Source organism: Salmo salar, chromosome 24 (assembly GCF_965601325.2).
Source record: "Salmo salar chromosome 24, fSalSal1, whole genome shotgun sequence".
NCBI lineage: Eukaryota > Metazoa > Chordata > Actinopteri > Salmoniformes > Salmonidae > Salmo > Salmo salar.
In genome coordinates this window covers 24738808-24757495 of record NC_138314.1, presented here as the reverse complement: position 1 = coordinate 24757495, position 18688 = coordinate 24738808, and the positions used below count along the sequence as shown (strand labels likewise).

At 43.2% G+C, this 18688-nt stretch overlaps 1 protein-coding gene across 1 annotated transcript in view; it reads left to right on the top strand.

The window, feature by feature from the left end:
* The first annotated feature begins 2648 nt into the window (after window positions 1-2648).
* Window positions 2649-18688, top strand: part of LOC106585527 (RIMS-binding protein 2) — a 56108-nt gene continuing 40068 nt past the window's right edge. Inside the window, exons 1-7 of the mRNA XM_082968595.1 lie at window positions 2649-2766; window positions 6048-6152; window positions 7153-7203; window positions 11211-11421; window positions 12231-12385; window positions 12890-12969; window positions 13656-13765. Of these exons, the coding sequence (XP_082824721.1) occupies window positions 6051-6152; window positions 7153-7203; window positions 11211-11421; window positions 12231-12385; window positions 12890-12969; window positions 13656-13765 (709 nt within the window). The 5' untranslated portion in view covers window positions 2649-2766; window positions 6048-6050. The remainder of the gene's footprint in view (window positions 2767-6047; window positions 6153-7152; window positions 7204-11210; window positions 11422-12230; window positions 12386-12889; window positions 12970-13655; window positions 13766-18688) is intronic.

The following is an 18688-nucleotide window of genomic DNA, read 5'->3' as shown; positions in this document are numbered from 1 at the left end:
AAAACAGCAATGGACAAGGCATAGTGACGTTAGGGAGAGGCATGCGTAGCCGGGTGATCATAAGAGTCCAGTGCGTGGCTTCAGGCAGAAACAGAAAGGCCTTAGAGGGGCGACGCGACGGAGGAAATTCTGTTGTGGCCTCCTTGTGCAGTTACATCAGCGGACGGATCAGCAGGGCTCCGTGTGGCTACAATGTGCTGCTATGATTTATGACTACACAATGAAACCTCCGCACACACCGTCTCAGGGGTTCACTCCATTCCACTCTCTGGGACTGGGACTAAATGTGACTGGGACTAAATCAGGGTTCCCCTACTGGCGGCCCCGCGGGTGGTTTTATTTGGCCCCCAAGTTTTCTGTAGCCCCCCCCTCATTTTTCCCCCTTTATTTATTTATTTATTTATTTATTTATTTGTCTTTTCTTTCATAAATTAAAAGACATAAAATACTGTAAAAAAAAAAACAACAGGAAATCAGCTCCAAGATTTAAGAAATCTATTCCCAAGTAGAGAGACATGACGTGATCATATAAACAGTTGAAGTCGGAGGTTTACATACACTTAGGTTGGAGTCATTAAAACTAGTTTTTCAACCACTCCACAAATTTGTTGTTAATAAACTATAGTTCTGGCAAGTCGGTTAGGACATCTACGTTGTGCATGACACAAGTAATTTTTCCAACAATTGTATACAGACAGATTATTTAACTTATAATTCACTGTATCACAATTCCAGTGGGTGAGAAGTTTACATACACTACAGATTGGAAAATTACAGAAAATCATGGCTTTAGATTCTTCTGATAGGCTAATTGACATCATTTGAGTCAATTGGAGGTGTACCTGTGGATGTATTTCAAGGCCTACCTTCAAACTCAGTGCCTCTTTGCTTGACATCATGGGAAAATCAAAATAAATCAGCCATGACCTCAGAAAAGAAATTGTAGATCTCCACAAGTCTGGTTCATCCTTGGGAGCAATTTCCAAACACCTGAAGGTACCACGTTCATCTGTATAAACAATAGTACGCAAGTATAAACACCATGTGACCACGCAGCCGTCATACCGCTCAGGAAGGAGACGCTTTCTGTCTCCTAGAGATTAACGTATTTTGGTGCGAAAAGTGCAAATCAATCCCAGAACAACAGCAAAGGGCCTTGTGAAGATGCTGGAGGAAACCGGTACAAAAGTATCTATATCCACAGTAAAACGAGTCCTATGTCGACTTAACCTTAAAGACCGCTCAGCAAGGAAGAAGCCACTGCTCCAAAACTGCCATAAAAAAATCGGCCCGCGGCTGAATCTAGTTGATGATCCCTGGATTAAATGATCAGGGGTTTTCATAATAAAAGGCGGCGTGCTTGGGCTCTGTCTTTACACTTCCTGTCTTATCAGAGGGCTGTTTGCATCACAGTGGCATACTGCCAGAGCTGCCCTGGCCTCTCTCTCTCCTGTTATATAAATGAATGTGTTTATTTTCCTTAAGCGTAGTGCTGATGTTGAAGCTGCTAGTGTCTCCAGTCTCATCTGTAACATGGCTAGAACCCTGAGCCTCTGATCGTATTAGAGCACTTCCTGTGAGCTCCTCACACCTCAGACCTTCCTTCCTGCCCAGCTGATAACACCAAGACAGGGGTCCTCTGTATCAATCATCGTAAGTCCTCTGTATCGACACTAAGGCAATTTCCTGCAGGAGTTGATTGTCAGGTAGCTGTTGCGTGTGGAGGGAGTTGAGGAGGGGATACTGGTTATTAATGTCTTATCAGGACACTAGGCTCTCAGACAAGACAGCCATCCGTCAGAGTTATCACTGAGGCGGATATGAGGGAAGCACTCTACAGGGTGCATGGGCGGATATTAGACCTTCCATCGCCTCGCCTGCACCTTTGTGTTCCTTATCATCGTCTCTTAGAGTGACGAGAAGACTAGTGAGAAGGGGCGGAGGTAATATAACGGCACCTCCCATCTGCACTCCCACCATACTGTTCAGTCCTATCCGGCCAACTTAGCTGAGACACAACAGACACATCACACTACAGACAGATCCCCCCCGCCCCCCACCCCACCCCACCCCACCACCACTGTGGAGATGGACCACTGACTCTGAAGTAGTTCTGTGTGTTGTTGGTGTAACAGCCTCCTTCCTCCCTGTGTGAGTCATAGTATAAATGGTGTGATTACATGGCAGCCTTCCTATTTCTAATTGTATTTTACAGTAGCAGTAGCTATAGTAGTACATTACAAAATACAGCTTCATTCGCTTAACTCTGTTCAGGTTTCCTTTTTGAACAAGAACGAAGAATTACAAATGTATACAGTAGTTGATCCCAGACCCAGTTTCATGCTACAATACACATCTATGACAGTGAAAACATGTTCTGTTAGTCCACCATTATTATACTGTAGCTGTCATTATCCAGTCAGCCAGCCAGCCAGCCAGCCAGCCAGCCAGCCAGCCAGCCAGCCAGCCAGCCAGTCAGCCAGCCAGCAGCCAGTCAGGCAGCCAGTCAGCCAGCCAGCCAGTCAGCCAGCCAGCCAGCCAGTCAGCCATTCAGAAAAATGTTCTGTGTAATTGCGGGCTATTCTTTGAGTGCTGAAATCAGTCGTTTTTGATAAACACCTGTGTTGTGCTCTGTGTGTGCAGGTGAAGTCAGAGTATGAGCAGCTCAAAGAGACCCTCGGTGCTGTGACTCAGGAGAGAGATTCAGCCCTGCGGGAGAAGACCCAGCTCCAAGGCAAACTGGAGAACCTAGAGCAGGTGCTAAAGGTGAGAGTCTGGAGACGCACTGTAGAGAACCGTATTTTATATCTACTGTATCGCTACTGTATGTCTACTGTATCTCTACTGTATGTCTACTGCATCTCTACTGCATCTCTACTGTATCTCTACTGCATCTCTACTGTATCTCTACTGTATGTCAACTGTATGTCTACTGTATGTCTACTGCATCTCTACTGTATGTCTACTGTATGTCTACTGTATGTCTGTGATTAATAAGAATCATATCCCTAGCTCAGGTTGTTTTACAGAGCCTGACCCTATGCCAGCCTCTACCCTTCCCTCACCCCTCTCTATCTATCTCTCTCCCTCTCCTCTCTCTCTCTCTCTCTCATTCTCTAATATCACTGACCTGTCTGTTGCCTTCCAGTGCCGATGTGGGAGGAAGCTTGACCAGAAGCTGTGAAAGACTAGGAAGCTTGGAGCAGTCTGTCCTCCCCACGCTTACCCCTCCATCCCCTACCCCTCCATCCCCTACCCCATCCTACCACCTACCCCTCCATCCCCTACCCCTCCACCCCCTCTCTCCCCCACTAGATTGATCAGGTATCACTGCTATGTCCATTTGCATGGGGAGCAGCCCACTCTAGCCCCATTTTGAATGCTTTTCTTTACCCCACTGGCCATGCTAGCTCTCCCTATTTGTATGGGCTGCTTTCCTATGACACGAAAGGCCACCTGGCTAGGACCAGTCCAGTAGGAATGGGCACCTGGCTAGGACCAGTCCAGTAGGAATGGGCACCTGGCTAAGACCAGTCCAGTACGAATGGGCACCTGGCTAGGACCAGTCCAGTAGGAATGGGCACCTGGCTAGGACCAGTCCAGTATGAATGGGCACCTGGCTAAGACCAGTCCAGTACGAATGGGCACCTGACTAAGACCAGTCCAGGAGGAATGGGCACCTGGCAAGACCAGTCCAGTATGAATGGGCACCTGGCTTGGACCAGTCCAGTATGAATGGACACCTGGCTTCGACCAGTCCAGGAGGAACGGGCACCTGGCTAAGACCAGTCCAGTATGAATGGACACCTGGCTTCGACCAGTCCAGGAGGAATGGGTACTTGGCTAAGACCAGTCCAGTATGAATGGGCACCTGGCTTGGACCAGTCCAGTATGAATGGACACCTGGCTTCGACCAGTCCAGGAGGAACGGGCACCTGGCTAAGACCAGTCCAGTATGAATGGACACCTGGCTTCGACCAGTCCAGGAGGAATGGGTACTTGGCTAAGACCAGTCCAGTACGAATGGGCACCTGGCTAAGACCAGTCCAGGAGGAATGGGCACCTGGCTAAGACCAGTCCAGTATGAATGGGCACCTGGCTTCGACCAGTCCAGGAGGAATGGGTACTTGGCTAAGACCAGTCCAGTACGAATGGGCACCTGGCTAAGACCAGTCCAGTATGAATGGGCACCTGGCTTCGACCAGTCCAGGAGGAATGGGTACTTGGCTAAGACCAGTCCAGTATGAATGGGCACCTGGCTAAGACCAGTCCAGGAGGAACGGGCACTTGGCTAAGACCAGTCCAGTATGAATGGGCACCTGGCTAAGACCAGTCCAGGAGGAGTGGGCACTTGGCTAAGACCAGTCCAGTATGAATGGGCACCTGGCTAAGACCAGTCCAGTATGAATGGGCACCTGGCTAAGACCAATCCAGTATGAATGGGCACCTGGCTAAGACCAATTCAGTATGAATGGGCACCTGGCTAAGACCAGTCCAGTATGAATGGGCACCTGGCTAAGACCAGTCCAGTATGAATGGGCACCTGGCTTGGACCAGTCCAGGAGGAATGGGCACCTGGCTAAGACCAATCCAGTATGAATGGGCACCTGGCTAAGACCAGTCCAGGAGGAATGGGCACTTGGCTAAGACCAGTCCAGTATGAATGGACACCTGGCTTGGACCAGTCCAGTATGAATGGGCACCTGGCTAAGACCAGTCCAGTATGAATGGGCACCTGGCTAAGACCAATCCAGTATGAATGGGCACCTGGCTAAGACCAATCCAGTATGAATGGACACCTGGCTAAGACCAGTCCAGTATGAATGGGCACCTGGCTTGGACCAGTCCAGTAGTAATGGGCACCTGGTTAAGACCAGTCCAGGAGGAATGGGCACCTGGCTAAGACCAATCCAGTATGAATGGGCACCTGGCTAAGACCAATCCAGTATGAATGGGCACCTGGCTTGGACCAGTCCAGTATGAATGGGCACCTGGCTAAGACCAGTCCAGTATGAATGGGCACCTGGCTAAGACCAGTCCAGTATGAATGGGCACCTGGCTTGGACCAGTCCAGTATGAATGGGCACCTGGCTAAGACCAGTCCAGGAGGAATGGGCACCTGGCTTGGACCAATCCAGCGCGCTGTGGAATGTGGTTGTGCATGATGAGGCGCGTCTATGAGTTCAGTGAATATGTGGAAGGGGTGGGAGAGGGGAGAGCTGGGGTTGGGTATCACTGTTCATGATGACAATATCACCCACAGGCTTCATGACATGAAATAACACAGGGGATAGATGTATATTGGACGGCATGAAAATGTAATGAAAATGTTTTCTGATTCTTACCATTTAAACGAAAGCAATAAGATGACTAGATGACACTTTGATATAATGGTTGAGGAAGGCCTTGCATTTAGCCTTTGTTTTGTATGACTTATTTTGTTGTTAATGATGACCACGTACAAGTGAGCACACCTTGGAGTTTGCGCACCCTTTTGATGTAACTAAAAACCCTGTATTGATCATGCAAACACATCATTGCTTAGGACAGCTCTTCTGTAGTGAGACATCACACACAGGTATTGTTACCCAAAGGGTGCAGCAAACTGAGAACAGTTGATTGATGATTGGTTGATCATGCACAGCAAAGCTTCTCCAGTTCTCATCCAAACATGTTCAAACATTCCTTCTAGTATGGATTTTGAAGTTAAGATCCAGGCTTTGGGGGATCTCTCTAATTTAGATAATTTGATACAAACTGTAAATTGACATTAGTCATTGACATTGGTCATTGACATTGGTCATTGACATTGGTCACATTGGTGTTTTGACATAACCTCTGTCAAAAGTGTGTAAGACTTGGAGGTCCAATAAGTGTTATCAAGCTCAGTATTTGTAACATATAAGCCAGCAGTTTGTTGAGGACAGATGAGTGGTGACTTGTGGTAGCCTGAGGTCAGGAGTTTTTAGTTCTACTAACAGCAGCCCTCTCTATGCCCCAAACCACCCTCCTTCTGTCTCCCACCTCCCCCCGCCCTCTGAGGACAGCATATGCGTGAGGCTGCAGAGCGGAGGCAGCAGCTAGAGTTGGAGCATGAACAAGCCTTGGCTGTACTCAATGCAAAGCAGCAGGAGATTGACCTTCTGCAGCAGGTAAGTTCACCATGCCAGCGCTAGCTGCACAGGGAGGGCCATCACTCTTGTTAGCCCAGACCAGTGCTGGGTCAGAGGTCAAAGAGCTTTGTGTTGAGCACTGCTACAGCTTCGCCGTATCCTCTTAAATCCTTCAGCTGTCTGTCTGTCTGTCTGTCTGCCAGCCCCCAGGCTGTGGGGCGAGAGAGAGAGAGAGAGAGAGAGAGAGAGAGTGCTGGAACCAAGTAACTCAGTAACAAGCTCTTACCCTGCTACAGGGGGCAGATTAGCACAATAAAACTTTAAAGTTGGATCAGACTTGACGTTTTTTGTTGGCTTGCTAAAAGGCTGGTCCGGATGATTTGACGTAGTCCCTGCCGCCTCTGATGAGAGGAGCTGATGTCAAGCAACACCTCATCTGGAATCATCAGCCTCTCTTGCTCTCTCTCTCACACTCTCTCTCTCCGTTTAACTCTCTCTCACTCACTGCCTGTGCTACTTATTTTAGAGTTGGCCATAAATACGCTCTGTTTTCTCTCATTAGCAAAAGGAGCTCATTACAGTGTTATCTTTCTATAGAGACACTGGCTGCTTTCTGCATTCTCTACAATGAATTGCCTCCGAAGTGGATTCATGAAATTGGAAAGTCTGCAGATGTTCTCCTATTCATGTGGAACGTTAGTTTTCTCAACAGATGTTCCCAGTCATATGAAGTAAACTAGCATGCATTATTTTATGTTTATTATACACTACAGTGGGTTTATATCAAACAAAGATGAATCTTCTAGAAGAGCCCCGCAATCTAGTTTCAAGAGAGAAGTATATTGAAGATACATTATTAATTGTTTGAATGTTTACACACTATTGTTTTCATAGATGGCCTTCATAACAGCTCAAACATAGCATTTTGTTGAGTGTTTTTTGCGTGCTGTCCAGCCTGTTCCCAATGGTCCAGTTGTCCAATTGTTGAGGTAATGGGTTGTATGTGTTTTGAATGTAACACAGATGTTATGTTTTACAGGCTCAGGTTGAGGCTAAGAAGGAGCATGAGGGAGCCGTCCATCTGTTAGAGGTGAGTGTCTGAGCACTGGGGGGGGGGGGGGGGGGGGGGGGGGTGACAGGAGGTTGGCTGGCCATGTTGTGTGTGCGTGTGTGTCTGCTTTTGGAGTGTGTGTGTGTGTACGGCTCAGCCTGCCAGTCGGACATGTGTGAGCCCAGGGTCATTTTCTACTGGCTCTGCCTGTGAGACCCTGTGCACTCTGTTGAAGGTTGTGAATGTGGCATGCATAAAGACTAAGGCCAAATGAAATAATAGATTCTTGCCCATGATGACTTTATTTTGATGATTTTTAAAGTCTAAACTGTAACTAGCAGTGCAGAAATAAGAATGGAAGAGTGCTTTTGATATGACACATTAGCTATTGTGTTTTTGTAAATGTGTATCCAGTATATACAAACAGTATTATATCGACATACATCGTTATTGATCATTATATTATTTAAAATGTGTGGTTGTTTATTATTAACAAATAATTTAGCATGAGTGCCACAGAAAATCTTCTGTTTTGATTTCAAGGTGTGTATGACTGTTCATATGTTCATGTGTATGACTGTTCATATTGTGCTTAATTTCTTTCCTACATCTTTTTTTCACTGTGTTATTGGTGTGTGTTTTATGCATATACAGAACCACTTGGACAGCATGCAGGTATTTCAGAATAGTTTTTATTTACTTGATATTTCCATCTCTGCCTGTACAATACAATATACATCAGGGATATATCCCTCTAGTTTTTGGCTCTTTCAAAGTAAATCAAGATGGAATTACATTTCAGAATTGGAAGGGCACTGTTTTGGGGATTCAATTGATAGTCACATTTTAAGCATACACCACACCAAAGTGGCAGTCCATCAAGAGGTCATTTTCATAATCTGATTTTGACGGGAGATATTGCGTTAGATTTACGGTGCATTCGGAAAGTATTCAGACCCCTTGACTTTTTCCACATTTTGTTACATTACAGCCTTATTCTGAAATGGATTAAATAAAAAACGTCCTCACGAATCTACACAATTTTAGCAAATTTGTAAAAAATAAAAAACATAAATAGCTTATTTACATAAGTATTCAGTCCCTTTGCTATGAGACTCGAAATTGAGCTCAGGTGCATCCTGTTTCCATTGATCATCCTTGAGCTGTTTCTACAACTTGATTGGAGTCCACCTGTGGTAAATTCAATTGATTGGACATGATTTGGAATGTCACACACCTGTCTGTATAAGGTTCCACAGTTGACAGTGCATGTCAGAGCAAAAACCAAGCCATGAGGTTGAAGGAATTGTCCGTAGAGCTCTGAGACAGGATTGTGTCGAGGCACAGATCTGGGGAAGGGTACCTAAAAATGTCAGCAGCATTGAAGGTCCCCAAGAACACAGTGGCCTCCATCATTCTTAAATGGAAGAAGTTTGGAACCACCAAGACTCTTCCTAGAGCTGGCCGCCCGGGCAGACTGAGCAATCGGGGGAGAAGGGCCATGGTCAGGAGGTGACCAAGAACCCGATGGTCACTCTGATAGAGCTCCAGAGTTCCAATGTGGAGATGGGAGAACCTTCCGAAGGACAACCATCTCTGCAGCACTCCACCAATCAGGCCTTTATGGTAGATTGACCAGACGGAAGCCACTCCTCAGTAAAAGGCACATGACAGCCCGCTTGGAGTTTGCCAAAAGGCACCTAAAGGACTCTCAGACCATGAGAAACAAGATTCTCTGGTCTGATGAAACCCAGATTGAACTCTTTAGCCTGAATACCAAGCGTCACGTCTGGAGGAAACCTGGCACCATCCCTACGGTGAAGCATGGTGGTGGCAGCATCATGCTATGGGGATGTTTTTCAGCGGCAGGGACTGAGAGACTAGTCAGGATCGAGGGAAAGATGGACGGAACAAAGTACAGAGAGATCCTTGATGAAAACCTGCTCCAGAGTGCTCAGGATCTCAGACTGGGGAAAAGGTTCACCTTCCAACAGGACAACGACCCTAAGCACACAGCCAAGACAATGCAGGAGTGGCTTCGGGACAAGTCTCTGAATGTCCTTGAGTGGCCCGAACATCTCTGAAGAGACCTGAAAATAGCTGTGCAGTAATGCTCCCCATCCAACCTGACAGAGCTTGAGAGGATCTGCAGAGAAGAATGGGAGAAACTCCCCGAATACATGTGTGCCAAGCTTGTAGCGTCATACCCAAGAAGAGGTGTGAATACTTATGTAAATGTGATATTTCATTTGTATTTTTTTTAAGAAACTTGCAAACATTTCTAAAAACCTGTTTTTGCTTCGTCGTTATGTGGTATTGTGTGTAGATTGATTGATTGAAAACTATTTAATCCATTTTAGAATAAGGTTGTGACGTAACAACATTTGTAAATTGTCAAGTGGTCTGATTACTTTCCAAATGCCCTGTATTTTCATTTTGAAACATAAGATTCAAGAGCTGAACAATGTCATATACTGAGGTGAAACAATGGCCTCTCATTAATTAATTGCTAAGGTTTTGTTTTTGTAGCTAGCTGCTGTTCATTTTATTTTTATTTAATGTTTATTTAACCCGGCAAGTCAATTAAGAACAAATTATTATTTACAAAAAGATGCATAGTTGTATTGTTGTATCTGTGCAGACAGAAACATGTTTCAGTTGTTGAATGTGTGCTTTCCAAAAGCAAGGCTGTCCTGTCCATACAATGATGGTTCACACTCGCATCCTCCATTCAGCTTGTCATCAATGCATGTGCAGGCATCCACACTCCACTAGGCTCAGAGCCCGCTCTGCTTACTGGACAGTCACTGGGGAAGGGGTTGTCACAGGACAGGACACAACAAGACAGAAGGCCTGACTGGGACATAGGAGAGGCCATCAGAAAATCGCTCTCATCATCTCTAATTTGAGTTATGCCTCCATTTTAGTTAGGGCATCATTCTAATGTCTGAGGAATTGTGTTTAGATGCTGGCACAATGGAAACAATTGATGCTATGAGGACATTGTAACCGTTCATTCTGGTTGGAGTTGCATGCAGGGCAGCATGTTTCACAAGGCTACTACAGGACTGGTCATACACCCAGGGGAGCGCTTTAAGATGGTGAAAGGCTAACCACCCTCTGTGTTAATGCATCAACCCATTGAATCATATGCAGTGATTGCAAGTGCTACTCCTACTCTAACAGCATGTTCACGTGCTGACAAACAATAACTTGTCTGCATGAAAGTCATTCAGCTGAATAAAACGCCACAGACATTAGGCATCACTGTGCTTTGGGGAAAGTGTGCAGCAAATGACATGGTAGCTTCAGCAATGCTCTCAGGGTGGTCTGATGAAGGGGCTGATTTGGGTTTATGTGAAGAGGGGTTGTCTGTCTCCATTTGATGCTTACCACTCAACACTTACTCCTGCCCAAGGAAAGATCTTGAGCTGGGCACCCCTGGGGTTTCTGCTAGGCCTGCCTATTCTCCCACTGTACCGTAGTCTCCTATCAATGGGCCAGTGTGGAGAACAGACAGTATTTCACTGTAGAAAGCCAAGGATTTGATTGCATGGTTCTATGATGTTTTAATTGCTGTTGCCCCTCTTTTGTCGGCTTCGTAACTCATGATGATGACTCTTGCCTTTATTTTACTATCTCTGTGCAATGAAGTTGAGGAGCATTCCCCGCGCTTTGAACACAGTGCAGTTTTTGGTATGCATACTTCCTCTTAACAAGAGGCTGCTCTATAGAATAATGTGCATTAACTGTAGTCCTGCATGTGATCTGCGTACTGTGACTAGTTTAGGTGTTTATGACTGGACTGTATTTTACCTGATAGGAAATTTAAGGTGTCAACTCCCTTTTCTCTGTAATTTAAAGTCCAATATCTCATCCTAACTAATTTTGTGTGTGTATTTATACAAGTATACAGTTTTGGGTTTCAGATTTTCTCTTTCTTTCACTTTATTTCCTTCTGTTACTTTCTTCTCTTTTGTCTCTCTACTTCTTCCTTCCTTTCTCCCTCTCTCTGTCGTTCTCTCTCACTCGCTATCTGTCGCCAGGCCAAAGTCCGAGAGCTGGAGGAAAAATGTCGGACACAAAGTGAGCAGTTCAACCTCCTGTCCAAAGAGCTGGAGAAGTTCCGGCTACAGACTGGAAAGTTTGATACCCTTGGCAGTGGCACCGATCCCTTAACTGTGTGTGAATCCCCTGGATCGCCAAACAAATCCCTCTCCCAGCTCTTCAACGGGCTGGCCGCCCCCACAGGGAAAGGTTAGAGGAATCGCAGAAGAGCTTTGTTTTAGCTTGTCTGTGTATATTATGTACGCCGTAGACCATAGCTCAGACAAGAATATTCATAATAATGTTATTTCAGTCACCTGTGAGCTGTATGTGGACGTTTGAACTGTTAAATCAGACAGTGGAAGCGGTGGAAAGCTTTAGTCGAGCAAAATGATGCCAAAATACATTTGAAATGAACAATTCAGTATTATGAGGATGGAAAGACAAACGTGCAGCTGCTCCTGAAATTGGAGATCTGGAAAGCAGCGCTTGTGACGTACGTGGCTCAACATAGAGCAAGTAGCCTAATGAAATAATCAATCAGGGTACTGTATGACATAGCCTTTACCACTGCTTGGCACATTCTTGTTGTTGACTTAAATAAATAAATAAATACATGCCAATAATACTGACGTTTACATTGGGCCTGTGCCTGGAATCTAACTCTCCTTCTGATTACATAAGGATATGTATGTTTTTTAACACTAATGCAATTAGGATTCTTATTTTCCTAATTGTTAATGAGTTGTATCCATCTGTTGTTTGTGCTGTTGGTTCTTACAATGTTATGTATTACTTTTAATGGTATCTAATCAAATGAGGTATGGAGGATGATGAAGATGATGGTGATGAATGGTGATAATAACGATGAATGACGATCACATGATGAAATGGATAAATAATAGAATGTGATATATTGCACTTCATTTTGGACATTAGTGTTACGCACAGATAGAAATATGATTTCAGCAGGCACAGTCATATTTCAGATCTTAGCTCTTCCTTTGTTTTGCCCGCAGGCAATGAGAGTCCGCTGAGCAGATCTGTGATTTCTGAGTTCATCCGACCGCTCCAGATCTGTGGGGACAAGCCGGAGCTCGTGTCTGTAAAGCCAACATTCCTCACCCGCAGCAGCAGCCGGGCTGGCAGCTCTCAACGTGCCCTCCTCACTGAGGTGAGTCCTACTAGGTTTCTCCCTCCCTCCCTCCCTCCCTCCCTCCCTCCCTCCCTCCCTCCCTCCCTCCCTCCCTGCCTCCCTCCACTCTAGCCCTGATTGTATAAGCCTAATGAAGATGGACCTAAATAGCTTGATTGCCCTTTCAAAAAACTCCTCAGAAAATGGTAAAGCATTAATTACACTGTTACATAATTACAGCATTTATTACATGATTGCAAAATTGCTTCCTGTTTTGTAAGTCTAAGCTGAAGTCCCACTCAGGTGGAGATGTAGGACTGAGGAAACACAGTGAGGCAGAAAGGATGGGGTGTGAAAAGGCCTATCTGTTTCCTTTTACTCTCCTCTGCTGGGAGGTTTGGCAGGTTTACCAAGTGTGTATAGGATAAGTTTATAGGCTCTGCTACCATCCCACTGATTTCCACCATAGAAATGTCCACCATGAAAACAAAAATAAATGTAATTTGGTTGTTACATCTCTCAAGGTTTGTTCTCTCTCATCAGATGGACAAAGAACTAAGCTCAATGACTAGGACCAAGAAGAGGTTCACAGGCAAGGTCCGTCTGTGCATCGCCCGGTACAGGTGAGAGGAGTGAGCAGCTTTGAGATGCCTTACACTACAGTGTTATATTAAAAATGCATCCCTGCACAGCACTTTTCAGAAGTGTTTTCCACCCACATTGTCCCACTGAGGTTTGAACTCACCTCTTAATAATGATGCAGTGCTATGCTCTCACCAAATAAAATGAACTGTCAGCTGAAATAATTGGAATCCCCTAGAACAAAGGCAAATACATGAATGGAACCCAGTGCTGTCCACCCGCACTGTTTTTTTTCTATGTCATTTAGCCTGTTGGAAAATTTAGCCTGTTGGAAAATTTTATATTTTATATTAGTTTTTTATTGCAGCACTCAGCAATTCCCCTATCACAGAGTTACATAAGGGTACTGCTACTGCAGTGTTTGTGGCAAAAATGTAACCTTGCTTGGATTTGTTTGGAATTGCTCGGATACTATTTAGCTAGGCTACTGTGCTTTCCCATTACAATGTCATCAAGTTTTGACAGAAGCTAATTGTCCATACACAGTTCCTAATATTGTGTTTGATAATTGTCTCATTTTGATCCTAGGTTTTGAACCTTTTTGAACCTGAATTCATCATCTAGCCTGAGATAATTGGGCACATTTCCACTTCTGTTGGGTTCAGAGGAGCAAAGCAGCGAGTTCATCAGCTTGATTCTATTGTACTCTACACTTTCTTTCCCCCAGTTATAACCCCTGTAATGGGCCCAATGAGCATCCTGAGGCAGAGCTCCCCCTGGTGGCAGGGAAGTACCTCTACGTGTACGGGACCATGGATGATGACGGCTTCTATGAAGGTCTGATATCTCACTGTATTTTACCCTCTCTCTCTTAAAAACCAATTCACATGAGTTAAAAATAATTATTATTTCAGAGCAGAATAAATGTTGCTGCTAAGAGACAGCATGGATTATGGGATGTATTTACTGTATGGGCATTAGATGAGACGAGGATTAGGCAGTTGTGGATCAATCAGTGCTAATGTGGCTTTTACGATTGTCCTCTCTAGTCTTCACTGTTCTGTACTTGGAGAGTTGTTGTTTATACTACTTACTGCTCGTCACTGTGAGTGTTGTTAATACTACTTACTGCTCGTCACTGTGAGTGATGTTGTTAATACTACTTACTGCTCTTCACTGTGCGTGTTGTTGATAATTCTACATACAGCTCGTCACTGTGAAAGTTGTTATTACTAGTTATTGCTCTTCAATGTGTGTTGTTAATACTACTTACTGCTCTTCACTGTGAGAGTTGTTGTTATTACTACTTACTGCTCTTCACTGTGCGTGTTGTTGATAATTCTACTTACAGCTCGTCACTGTGAAAGTTGTTATTACTAGTTATTGCTCTTCACTGTGTGTTGTTAATACTACTTACTGCTCTTCACTGTGAGTGTTGTTGTTAATACTACTTACTGCTCTTAACTGTGGGAGTTGTTGTTTATACTACTTACTGCTCGTCACTGTGAGAGTTGCTGTTCATACTACTTACTGCTCGTCACTGTGAAAGTTGTTGTTAATACTACTTACAGCTCGTCACTGTGAAAGTTGTTGTTAATACTACTTACTGCTCGTCACTGTGAGAGTTGTTGTTATTACTACTTACTGCTCGTCACTGTGAAAGTTGTTGTTAATACTACTTACAGCTCGTCACTGTGAAAGTTGTTGTTAATACTACTTACTGCTCGTCACTGTGAGTGTTGTTGTTAATACTACTTACTGCTCGTCACTGTGAGAGTTGTTGTTCATACTACTTACTGCTCGTCACTGTGAAAGTTGTTGTTAATACTACTTACTGCTCGTCACTGTGAGAGTTGTTGTTATTACTACTTACTGCTCGTCACTGTGAGTTGTTAATACTGCTTACTGCTCTTCACTGTGAGAGTTATTGTTAAAACTACTTACTGCTCGTCACTGTGAGTGTTGTTGTTAATACCACTTACTGCTCGTCACTGTGAGAGTTGTTGTTTATACTACTTACTGCTCTTCACTGTGAGAGTTGTTTATACTACTTACTGATCGTCACTGTGAGAGTTGTTTATGCTATTTATTGCTCGTCACTGTGAGAGTTGTTGTTAATACTACTTACTGCTCTTCACTGTGAGTATTGTTGTTGTTAATACTGCTTACTGCTCGTCATTGTGAAAGTTGTTGTTAATACTAGTTATTGCTCTTCACTGTGAGAGTTGTTGTTATTACTACTTACTGCTCGTCACTGTGAGAGTTGTTGTTTTTACTACTTACTGCTCGTCACTGTGAGAGTTGTTGTTATTACTACTTACTGCTCGTCACTGTGAGTTCTTAATACTGCTTACTGCTTGTCACTGTGAGAGTTATTGTTTATACTACTTACTGCTCGTCACTGTGAGTGTTGTTGTTTATACTACTACTTACTGCTCGTCACTGTGAGTGTTGTTGTCTATACTACTACTTACTGCTCGTCACTGTGAGAGTTGTTGTTTATACTACTTTCTGCTCGTCACTGTGAGAGTTGTTGTTAAAACTACTTACTGCTCTTCACTGTGAGAGTTGTTTATACTACTTACTGCTCGTCACTGTGAGAGTTGTTTATACTACTTAATGCTCGTCACTGTGAGAGTTGTTGTTTATACTACTTACTGCTCGTCACTGTGAGTGTTGTTGTTAATACCACTTACTGCTCTTCACTGTGAAAGTTGTTGTTAATACTACTTACTGCTCTTCACTGTGAGAGTTATTGTTTATACTACGTACTGCTCTTCACTGTGAGTGTTGTTGTTAATACCACTTACTGCTCATCACTGTGACAGTTGTTGTTTATACTACTTACTGCTCTTCACTGTGAGTATTGTTGTTGTTAATACAGCTTACTGCTCGTCATTGTGAAAGTTGTTGTTAATACTAGTTATTGCTCTTCACTTTGAGTGTTGTTGTTGTTAATACTACTTACTGCTCTTCACTGTGAGTGTTGTTGTTAATACTACTTACTGCTATTCAATGTCAGTGTTGTTGTTAATACTACTAACAGCCTGTCACTGTGAGAAGTGTTAATACTGTTTACTGATCTTCACTGTGAGTGTTGTTTATACTACTTACTGCTCGGCACTGTGAAAGTTGTTGTTAATACTACTTACTGCTCTTCACTGTGAGAGTTGTTGTTATTACTACTTACTGCTCGTCACTGTGAGTTGTTAATACTGCTTACTGCTCTTCACTGTGAGAGTTATTGTTAAAACTACTTACTGCTCGTCACTGTGAGTGTTGTTGTTAATACCACTTACTGCTCGTCACTGTGAGAGTTGTTGTTTATACTACTTACTGCTCGTCACTGTGAGTTGTTGCTAATACTACTTACTGCTCTTCACTGTGAGAGTTGTTTATACTACTTACTAATCGTCACTGTGAGAGATGTTTATACTACTTACTGCTCGTCACTGTGAGAGTTGTTGTTAATACTACTTACTGCTCTTCACTGTGAGTATTGTTGTTGTTAATACTACTTAGTGCTCTTCACTGTGAGTGTTGTTGTTAATACTGCTTACTGCTCGTCATTGTGAAAGTTGTTGTTAATACTACTTACAGCTCGTCACTGTGAAAGTTGTTGTTAATACTACTTACTGCTCGTCACTGTGAGAGTTGTTGTTATTACTACTTACTGCTCGTCACTGTGAAAGTTGTTGTTAATACTACTTACAGCTCGTCACTGTGAAAGTTGTTGTTAATACTACTTACTGCTCGTCACTGTGAGTGTTGTTGTTAATACTACTTACTGCTCGTCACTGTGAGAGTTGTTGTTCATACTACTTGCTGCTCGTCACTGTGAAAGTTGTTGTTAATACTACTTACTGCTCGTCACTGTGAGAGTTGTTGTTATTACTACTTACTGCTCGTCACTGTGAGTTGTTAATACTGCTTACTGCTCTTCACTGTGACAGTTGTTAAAACTACTTACTGCTCGTCACTGTGAGTGTTGTTGTTAATACTACTTACAGCTCGTCACTGTGAAAGTTGTTGTTAATACTACTTACTGCTCGTCACTGTGAGTGTTGTTGTTAATACTACTTACTGCTCGTCACTGTGAGAGTTGTTGTTCATACTACTTACTGCTCGTCACTGTGAAAGTTGTTGTTAATACTACTTACTGCTCGTCACTGTGAGAGTTGTTGTTATTACTACTTACTGCTCGTCACTGTGAGTTGTTAATACTGCTTACTGCTCTTCACTGTGAGAGTTATTGTTAAAACTACTTACTGCTCGTCACTGTGAGAGTTGTTGTTTATACTACTTACTGCTCGTCACTGTGAGTTGTTGTTAATACTACTTACTGCTCTTCACTGTGAGAGTTGTTTATACTACTTACTGATCGTCACTGTGAGAGATGTTTATACTACTTACTGCTCGTCACTGTGAGAGTTGTTGTTAATACTACTTACTGCTCTTCACTGTGAGTATTGTTGTTGTTAATACTACTTACTGCTCTTCACTGTGAGTGTTGTTGTTAATACTGCTTACTGCTCGTCATTGTGAAAGTTGTTGTTAATACTAGTTATTGCTCTTCACTTTGAGTGTTGTTGTTGTTAATACTACTTACTGCTCTTCACTGTGAGTGTTGTTTTTAATACTGCTTACTGCTCGTCATTGTGAAAGTTGTTGTTAATACTAGTTATTGCTCTTCCCTTTGAGTGTTGTTGTTGTTAATACTACTTACTGCTCTTCACTGTGAGTGTTGTTATTAATACTACTAACAGCCTGTCACTGTGAGAAGTGTTAATACTGTTTACTGATCTTCACTATGAGTGTTGTTGTTTATACTACTACTTACTGCTCGTCACTGTGAAAGTTGTTGTTAATACTACTTACTGCTCTTCACTGTGAGAGTTGTTGTTAATACTACTTACTGCTCGTCACTGTGAGAGTTGTTATTACTACTTACTGCTCGTCACTGTGAGTTGTTAATACTGCTTACTGCTCTTCACTGAGTGTTGTTGTTAATACCACTTATTGCTCGTCACTGTGAGTTATTGTTTATACTACTTACTGCTCTTCACTGTGAGTGTTGTTGTTAATACCACTTACTGCTCATCACTGTGACAGTTGTTGTTTATACTACTTACTGCTCTTCACTGTGAGTGTTGTTGTTATTACTACTTACTGCTCGTCACTGTGATTTGTTGTTGTTAATACTACTTACTGCTCTTCACTGTGAGAGTTGTTTATACTACTTACTGATCGTCACTGTGAGAGTTGTTGTTAATACTACTTACTGCTCTTCACTGTGAGTATTGTTGTTGTTAATACTGCTTACTGCTCGTCATTGTGAAAGTTGTTGTTAATACTAGTTATTGCTCTTCACTTTGAGTGTTGTTGTTGTTAATACTACTTACTGCTCTTCACTGTGAGAGTTGTTATTATTACTACTTACTGCTCTTCACTGTGCGTGTTGTTGATAATTCTACTTACAGCTCGTCACTGTGAAAGTTGTTATTACTAGTTATTGCTCTTCACTGTGTGTTGTTAATACTACTTACTGCTCTTCACTGTGAGTGTTGTTGTTAATACTACTTACTGCTCTTAACTGTGGGAGTTGTTGTTTATACTACTTACTGCTCGTCACTGTGAGAGTTGCTGTTCATACTACTTACTGCTCGTCACTGTGAAAGTTGTTGTTAATACTACTTACAGCTCGTCACTGTGAAAGTTGTTGTTAATACTACTTACTGCTCGTCACTGTGAGAGTTGTTG